General features: G+C 41.7%; 1 protein-coding gene across 1 annotated transcript; it reads left to right on the top strand.

Annotated features, from left to right (window-relative positions):
• The first annotated feature begins 2,117 nt into the window (after positions 1 to 2,117).
• Positions 2,118 to 8,318, top strand: LOC106564843 (NLR family CARD domain-containing protein 3). Its single transcript, XM_045691289.1, has 6 exons — positions 2,118 to 2,674; positions 2,908 to 3,036; positions 3,196 to 5,035; positions 6,462 to 6,629; positions 6,742 to 6,915; positions 8,029 to 8,318. Exons 3-6 carry the CDS (start codon positions 3,216 to 3,218, stop codon positions 8,036 to 8,038), a joined length of 2,172 nt encoding a protein of 723 aa, XP_045547245.1. The 5' UTR covers positions 2,118 to 2,674; positions 2,908 to 3,036; positions 3,196 to 3,215; the 3' UTR covers positions 8,039 to 8,318.
• Positions 8,319 to 9,627: the final 1,309 nt, after the last annotated feature.

Raw genomic sequence — 9,627 nt, 5'->3', positions numbered from 1 at the left:
TTTGTGCATGACACAATTCATTTTTCCAACAATTGTTTAAAGACAGATTATTTCACTTATAATTCACTGTATCACAATTCCAGTGGGTCAGAAGTTTACATACACTAAATTGACTGTGCCTTTAAACAGCTTGAAAAATTCCAGAAAATGATGTAATGGATTTAGAAGTTCTGATAGGCTAATTGACATAATTTGAGACAATTGGAGGTGTACCTGTGGATGTATTTCAAGGCCTACCTTCAAACTCAGTGCCTCTTTGCTTGACATCATGGGAAACTCAAAAGAAATCAGCGAAGACCTCAGAAAAACATTGTAGCCCTCCACAAGTCTGGTTCATCCTTGGGAGCAATTTCTAAACACCTGAAGGTACCATGTTCATCTGTACAAACAATAGTATGCAAGTATAAACACCATGGGACCATACAGCCGTCATACCGCCCAGGAAGGATACGCGTTCTGTCTCCTAGAGATGAACGTACTTTGGTGCGAAAAGTGCAAGTCAATCCCAGAACAACAGCAAATGACCTTGTGAAGATACTGGAGGAAACAGGTACAAAAGTATCTATATCCACAGTAAAACGAGTCCTATATCGACATAACCTGAAAGGCCGCTTAGCAAGGAAGAAGCCACTGCTCCAAAACCTCCATAAAAAAGCCAGACTACGGTTTGCAACTGCACAAAGATCATACTTTTTGGAGAAATGTCCTCTGGTCTGATGAAACAAAAATAGAACTGTTTGGCCAAAATGACCATCATTATGTTTGGAGGAAAAAGGGGGAGGCTTGCAAGCCGAAGAACACCATCCCAACCGTGAAGCACAGGGGTGGCAGCATCATGTTGTGGGGGTGCTTTGCTGCAGGAGGGCTGGTGCACTTCATAAAATAGATGGCATCATGAGGGAGGTAAATTATGTAGATATTTTGAAGCAAAATCTCAAGACATCAGTCAGCAAGTGTCACACCCTGGCCGTAGAGAGGGTTTTTGTTCTCTATTTTGGCTAGGTCAGAGTGTGGCTAGGGTTGGCATTCTATGTGCCCTTTTCTATGTTTTGTGTATTTCTTTGTTTTGGCCGGGTATGGTTCTCAATCAGGGACAGCTGTCTATCGTTGTCTCTGATTGGGAGCCATACTTAGGTAGCCTTTTCCCACAGGGTTTTTGTGGGTAGTTAATTTCTGTTTAGTGTTTGCACCTTACGGAACTGTTTCAGTATTCTCTTTGTTATTTTTGTTTTAGTGTTCAGTTATTAAAATAAGCATGAACACTTACCACGCTGCGTTTTGGTCCGATGATTCCTCCTCTTCAGACGACGAAGACTGTTACAGCAAGTTAAAGCTTGGTCGCAAATGGGTCTTCCAAATGGACATTGACCCAAAGCATACTTCCAAAGTTGTGGCAAAATGGCTTAAGGACAACAAAGTTAAGGTATTGGAGTTGCCATCACAAAGCCCTGACCTCAATCCTATAGAAAATATGTGGGCAGAACTGAAAAAGTGTGCGCGAGCAAGGAGGCCTACAAACCTGACTCAGTTACAGTAGCTCTGTCAGGAGGAATGGGCCAAAATTCACCCAACTTATTGTGGGAAGCTTGTGGAAGAATATCCGAAACGTTTGACCCAAATTAAACAATTTAAAGGCAATGTTACCAAATATTAATTGAGTGTATGTACATTTCTGACCCACTGGGAATGTGATGAAAGAAATAAAAGCTGAAATAAATCATTCTCTCTACTATTATTCTGACATTTCACATTCTTAAAATAAAGTGGTGATCCTAACTGACCTAAGACAGGGAATTTTTACTAGGATTGAATGTCAGGAATTGTGAAAAACTGAGTTTAAATATATTTGGCTAAGGTGTATGTAAACTTCCGACTTCAACTGTACACTGCATTCGGAAAGTATTCAGACCCCTTGACTTTTTCCACATTTTGTTAATAAGTTACAGCCTTATTCTAAATGGATTAAATAGTTTTTTTCCCCTCACCAATCTACACACAATACCCTCATAATGACAAAGCAAAAACAGGTTTTTAGAAATTGTTGCTAATTTATTAAACATAAAAAACGGAAATATTACATTTACATAAGTGTTTAGACCCTTTACTTTGTTGAAGCACCTGGCAGCGATTACAGCCTCGAGTCTTCTTGGGTATGACGCTACAAGCTTGGCACTCCTGTATTTGGGGAGTTTCTCCCATTCTTCTCTGCAGATCCTCTCAAACTCTGTCAGTTTGGATGGGGAGCATTACTGCACAGCTATTTTCAAACACAACAATCTAGCTGAGAAGTTAATGACAGACTGTAGAAAAGGTCATTCAGAATTGTTCTATTATTTCTGCACATAAAGTTAATCATAACAAATGTTTGCCAACATTCATCTGTCTTTTACTGATAGTCAGACAACATTCTTGACAAACTTAATTTATTAGAGGAAAAGGGTCCTATAATGTTAGGGTGCTAACCAGTCAAATCCCCTCCCCTCTTTGTCCTAATGAGATGCCAGTGGTGAGGAAGAAAATGCTGGGAGAGCATCCACCATTTCACATCAGGGAGCTTCTGTCCATCCCACCATCAGTGCTCAGACAGGAGGCCATGTCATTTCCCCTGCACTCACTGGCTGCCATATTGATGGTCCAGTTAACATCAGCATCCATGTGAACTCTCCAAGTGCTGGTGAATAATATCATATGGTGTTTCATTCTGATTCTATTACCGTACAGGGTTATTACTATTCTATTTCTCTTTCACAATTCAGTTCATGTTTTTTTTTTTTATTGAATTGTGATTATGTAAAACATAAAAATAAAAAAATGAGTTTCCATGTTTTCATCTGACAGCGACGATAAACTATCGTGATTATGTCTCTGTTAGAGTGCTGCATAGAAACCTTACTCTTTCTGTTTTAGGAGAGGTTGGTGTTGAGGAAGCGCCAGAGAAAACATCTACAACTCAGGCTGCTTCTCCAGCCAACAGCAATGAGACTGGAGGCCTTGTTATTGCCACAGCAAACCCTGCTGTAAACTCTACAGAAGATGGTAAATAATAAGAGGAGACACAAAATTAAAGTGAATTAATTGAATCATTTTAGTTTCTGTTAATTTTGGTAAATATGTTTTTTTTGTAAATATATATTTTTTTCTTGTCTTAAACTGGTTGTATTGGATTTGAAACTCATATTTTGAATTCACTGCTAGGTCTCTCAGATGGGTATGTTATGATGTGCCAACAAAAACTCCAATCCAATCTGTGGAAGAACTGTCAACGTGTATTTGAGGGAGTGGCTAAGCAAGGCGTTACAAAACTTCTCAATGAGATCTACACAGAGCTCTACATCACAGAGGGTGGAAGTGGAGAGGTCAATCTCGAACATGAGGTGAGACAGATCGAGGCAGCATCCAGGAAACGACCAGAGACGCCTATCAAATGTAATAACATTTTTAAAACCTTACGCGTACAAGACAACCAAATCAGAACTGTGTTAACAAAAGGGGTTGCTGGAATTGGAAAAACAGTATCTGTGCAGAAGTTCATTTTGGATTGGCTGGAAGGGGAAGCAAATCAGGATGTCCAATTCATCTTTCCCCTCCCTTTTCGGGAGCTGAATTCAATGACTGGGGAAAAACACAGTTTGGTAGATATTCTTCATGAATGTATCGAAGATGCAAAAGGGATTGAAAAAGAGTTTCTCAACCACCTTTTTATGACATTGAAAGGATCAGGAAATTACAGTGAGAGCAAGTACAAAGTTTTGATTGTCCTTGATGGTCTGGATGAGTTTCACATGACTCTAGACTTCCAGAGCAAGAATTGTAAGTATGATGTCACAGAGCCAACCTCTGTTGAAGTGCTGCTGACGAACCTCATCAAGGGAAATCTGCTTCCCTCTGTCCGCCTGTGGATAACCTCTCGACCTGCTGCATCTAATCAAATTCCTCCTAGGTATGTTGACCTGGTGACAGAGGTACGAGGGTTCAATGACCCACAGAAGGAAGAGTACTTCAGGAAGAGAATCAGTGATGAGAACCTGGCCAGCAGAATCATCTCACACATAAAGACATCAAGGAGCATCTACATCATGTGCCACATACCAGTCTTCTGTTGGATTTCTGCTACAGTTCTAGAGAAAATGGGTGAAGAAAAGATTAGAGAGATGCCAAAGACCCTAACTCAAATGTACACACAGTTTGTAGTTGTCCAGGCTAAACAGATGAATGTGAAGTATTATGGGAAATGTGAGACAGATGCTCATTGGAATCCAAAGATCATACTATCACTAGGAAAATTGGCTTTTTGGCAGCTTGAGAAAGGTAATCTTGTTTTCTGTGCAGCAGACCTGAAGAAGTGTGGCATTGATATTAAAGATGCCTCAGTATACTCAGGAGTGTGCACAGAAATATTTTGTGAGGACTTTGGTTTGTATCAAGAGAAGGTGTACTGCTTTGTGCATCTGAGTATTCAGGAATTTCTTGCTGCTTTATATGTGTTCCTCATATTCAACAACAACAATGTAAATCTCATGGCAAAACAGCAATCCATCATCAGAAAAATGCAGATCATGTTCAGATATAAACCTGCCATCACCTTCCACAAGTGTGCGGTACATAAGGCCTTACAGAGTGAGACTGGACACCTAGACCTTTTTTTCCGTTTCCTTCTGGGTCTATCAGTGGAGTCCAATCAGAATCGTTTAAGAGGTCTACTGACACAGACAAGAAGCAGTTCACAGAGCAATATCGAAACAGTCAAGTACATTAAGAAGAAGATCAGGGAGAATCCCTCTCCAGAGAGGTGCATCAATCTGTTCCATTGTCTGAATGAACTGAATGATTATTCTCTTGTGGAAGAGATCCAAAGCTACCTGAGCTCAGGGAAACTCTCCAGCGAAAAACTATCACCTGCCCAGTGGTCAGCTCTGGTCTTTGTGTTGCTGACGTCAGAAGAGGACTTGGATGTGTTTGAACTCAAGAAATACTCCAGATCAGAGGAAGGTCTGCTGAAGCTGCTTCCATTGGTCAAAGCTTCTAGAACTGTGAGGTAAGTACCTGGATATTTAAATACTAATCATCCGACAGAAATATTATTTTTTACAAAATAATGTTTTATTCACTACTATTCTCAATTGACTTTATTAATTTAAATCAAACAAACATTTTATTTGTCACATTGGCCAAATACAACAGGTGTAGACTTTACTGTGAAATGAGAGCTTATGAGCCCTTCCCAACAATTCATAGTTAAAAAATAAATAGTAACTAGAGGAATAAAATACACAAGAATGAAGCTATATACAGGGAGTACCAGTACCAGATCAATGTGCTGCGGTACGCGGTATTTGAGGTAGATATGTACGTAAAGGCAGGGTAAAGTGACTAGGCTTCAGGACAGATAATAATGAGAGTAAAAATAAAGAACTGAGTAGCAGCAGCATATGATGTGTGAAAGTGTGTGTGTGTATGTGTGTTGTGTCGGTATGCATATGTGCGTATGTTATGTGTGAATGTGTGTGGGTTTTGTTTGAGAGTGGCAGTGTAGTGTGTGTGAGTGAGTGAGTGTATATAGTGTGCATACATAGTCGTGTGAATGTGCATAGATTCAGTGCAAGATAGGGTCAATGCAGATAGTCTGGGTAACCATTTAATTAACTATTTAGCAGTCTCATGGCTATTTAGCAGTCATTTAGGAAGGTTACCTTGGAGTTATTGTTTGATACCCTTTCCCCAGATCTGTGCCTCGACACTATTTTGTCTCTGAGCTCTACGGAGATGTTTCAAGGGACAATGGTTGTCAGCTTGAAACATGTTGGAATTACAGACTGGGACAAGGATAGATTGAAAATGTCCGTGAAGACACTTACCAGCTGGTCTGTGCATTCTCTGAGAACGCACCCTGGTATTCCGTCTGGCCCGCCTTGCGAGTGTTTACCTGTTGTTTTACTCTCATCGGCCATGGAAAGAGATCACACAGTCATCTGGAACAACGGGCTTTCGTGCAAGACTCGGGTGTTGTTTTCCTTGAAGCAAGAATAAAATGCATTTAGCTCGTTTGGGAGTTCTGCGGGCATCTCACGGCTGGGTTTGTAATCCGTTATTGTCTGCAAGCCCTGACACATCCGAAGAGTGTTGGAGCCTGTATTGTCCTTTTGCATGTTTGATGTCTCATCGTAGCGGGCTTTCTTGTATGCGTCCATGTCCGTGTCCAATTCCTTGTAAGTGGTAGCTCTAGCCTTTAGCCCAGAACAGATACTGCCTGTAATACATGGTTTTTGGTTTGGATACGTTCATATAGTCGCTGTGGGGACGACGTCGTCTATGCACTTATTGATGAAGCCCGTGACTGATGTGATAAACTCCTCAATGCTATCGGATGAATCCCCGAGCAATTCCCAGTATGTACTACTAAACAGTCTTGTTAGTGTTTTTGTTGTAACCTGTTATGATTTTCTTTTTTACACATCATTTAGGCTGAACCATTGTAACCTCTCAGAAGGATGCTGTGAAGTGTTGGCCTCAGCTCTCAACTCCTCTTACCTGAGAGAGCTGGACCTGAGTGACAATGACCTGCAGGATTCAGGAGTAAAGCTACTCTCTGCTGGACTGGAGAATCCATACTGTAAACTGGAAACACTAAGGTCGATGTTCCTGTATTTGTTGAATATCGTGTGAAAAAACAACATATGCTTCTGCCATTTTCTGTATTACTAAATGGTAGCAGTGTGTGAAGTCTTGATCAACTCTCTACAGGCTGTCAGGCTGCCTGATCACAGATGAGGGCTGTGTTTCTCTCGACACAGCTCTGAGGTCAAACCCCTCACACCTGAGAGAGCTGGATCTGAGCTACAATCACCTAGGAGACACAGGAGTGAGACTGCTTTCTGCTGGACTGGAGGATCCACACTTGAGACTGGAGAAACTCAAGTATGTAGAGGGTTTGTATAAATCCATATTAAGAAATTATACCTTTGTTCTGAGTTATGCGTTATGTAGGCGTGTGCATATGTGCGTCACTCAAAACAATTATTCTATCTCTACAGTATGGAAAATGGTGGAGAGTGCAGGATCAAACCTGGGCCTAAAAAATGTGTGTTGACTGCAATGAAGAATAAGTGTGTATTTCATGTTGACTCAAATGTTGGCTCTCATTCTATGGAAGCAGAAATCAGAGCTCAATGGGTTATAAGCAGTACATTATATTTACAGTGTAGCACAGTAACTACAAAGTACACTACCGGTCAAAAGTTTGGACACACCTACTCATTCAAGGTTTTTTCTTTATTTTTACTATTTTCTACATTGTAATAATATAATAATAATAGTAGTGATATAGTATATATAGTAATAATAGTGAAGACATCAAAACTATGAAATAACACATATGGAATCATGTAGTATCCAAAAAAGTGTTAAACAAATCTAAATATATTTTATATTTGAGATTCTTCAAATAGCCGCCCTTTGCCTTGATGACAGCTTTGCGCACTCTTGGCATTTTGACCGGTAGTGTAGCCTAACCCACACATTGCTGAAGAGCCATGGCTATCTTTCTTGTTTTGTTCATGATATAACTATAACTATCAAACTACATGCAGCACATAGCCCATACCTTTCGTTACATCATTTATTGATGAGGCTATTTTCATTGGTTATTTATGGTTTGTCGTCATGTGTTGCATCGAAGGAAGGACCTATCATACTGCAAGAGCAGTGCAGCAGCCCCTACAATAAAATGTGAGCTCATTGCAGCGAACTCCCCCAATTCACCACTAAGCTGTGAATTACAACTGTATTCCAGAATACAGTGTTTGTGGCATGTTATACAGTGCTGCATGTAAATTAGGGACAGTTTCAATGAACATTGATGCCGTTTACAACTGAGAATGTCTTGTTTGCTTCTCTCCTTTGCTTCTTCTGTTCATATGCTAATAATGAGACACACCCTGAAGTTTCGGCAGGTAAGAGGGTGCACAGTGATGTTAAAAATATACCTCTTGATGATCTGTAAAATACGTATTGTGTCCTGATCCCCACCAGATGCTTGTGAGCTCACACTGGACCCAAACACAGCACACAGACTCCTCACGCTGTCTCAGGAGAACAGAAAGGTGACATGGTTGGAGGAGAAGCCGTATCCTGATCACCCAGAGAGATTTGAACAAAGGGAAATGGTGCTGTGTAGAGAGGCTCTGTCTGGACGCTGTTACTGGGAAGCAGAGTGGTCTGTTAGGTCTTACATGGGAATGACATATAAAAGAATCAACAGGAACAAGGGGGATGATGACGGTGTGCTTGGATCCAATGACAAGTCCTGGAGTCTGCACTGCTCTGATAAAAGTTACTCTGCCTCCCACAATAAGAGTGCCACTGACATACCTTTCCCCTCCTCCAGCTCCCACAAAGTAGGAGTGTATCTGGACTGGCCGGCCGGCACTCTGTCCTTCTACAGTGTCACCTCTGACACACTGACCCACCTCCACACATTCCACACCACGTTTACTGAGCCCCTCTATGCAGGGTTTTGGCTTCTTGAGTGCAACACCTCAGTGTCCCTGTGTAAGGTAAAATAGCTTCCTGTGTCCGGTGGAGTCTTCTTCAAGGAGTTCAAACTCCTATTAAATGCTTAGTCCTGGTGCCCAAAAACGCCAAGGTAATTACATTTACTTTTGATACTTAAGTTTATTTAAAACCAAATACTTTTACTCAAGTATGACAATTGGGTACCTTTTCCACCACTGATTGTCTGTGCAAATAGTCTAAAGGTGCAGGTAGATGCAATTACAGTATGTGCAGATAGACAGCCAGGGGTTAGCTGTTCAACAGTCTTATGGCCTGGAGGTAGAAACTGAGTCATTTTCTATTAAAGTATCTTGACTTTTAATCAACTATGACAATTGAGTACTTTTTCCACCACTGCTAAAGGACTATCGCCCTGTAGCACTCAGATCTGTAGCCATGAAATGCTTTGAAAGGCTGGTCATGGCTCACATCAACACCATTATCCCAGAAACCCTGGACCCACTCCATTTCGCATACGTTTCCTCAGATGACGCAATCTCTATTGCACTCCACACTGCCCTTTCCCACCTGGACCAAAGGAACACCTACGTGAGAATGCTGTTCATTGACTACACCATAGTGCCCTCCAAGCTCATCACTAGCTAAGGACCCTGGGACTGAACACCTCCCTCTGCAACTGGATCCTGTACTTTTTGACGGGCCGCCCCCAGGTGGTGAGGGTAGACAACAACACGGGGGACACAGGTGTGCGTGCTTAGTTCCCTCCTGTACTCCCTGTTCACCCACGACTGTGTTGCCACGCATGACTCCAACACCATCATTACGGTGGTGGTAGTCCTGATCACCAACGGCGATGAGACAGCCTATAGGGAGGAGGTCAGAGACCTGGCAGTGTGGTGCCAGGACAACAACCTCTCCCTCAACGTGGGCAAGACAAAGAAGCTGAACATGGACTACAGGAAAAGGAGGGCCGAGCACGCCCCCATTCACATCAACGGTGCTGTAGTGGATCAGGTCGAGAGCTTCAAGTTCCTTGGTGTCCACATCACTAAAGAACTATCATGGTCCAAACACACCAAGACAGTCGTGAAGAGGGCATGACAACACCTATTCCCC

Source organism: Salmo salar, chromosome ssa12 (assembly GCF_905237065.1).
Source record: "Salmo salar chromosome ssa12, Ssal_v3.1, whole genome shotgun sequence".
NCBI classification, from domain to species: domain Eukaryota; kingdom Metazoa; phylum Chordata; class Actinopteri; order Salmoniformes; family Salmonidae; genus Salmo; species Salmo salar.
Note: the sequence above shows the minus strand (reverse complement) of the source record. Positions and strands in the feature narration are given on the sequence as shown.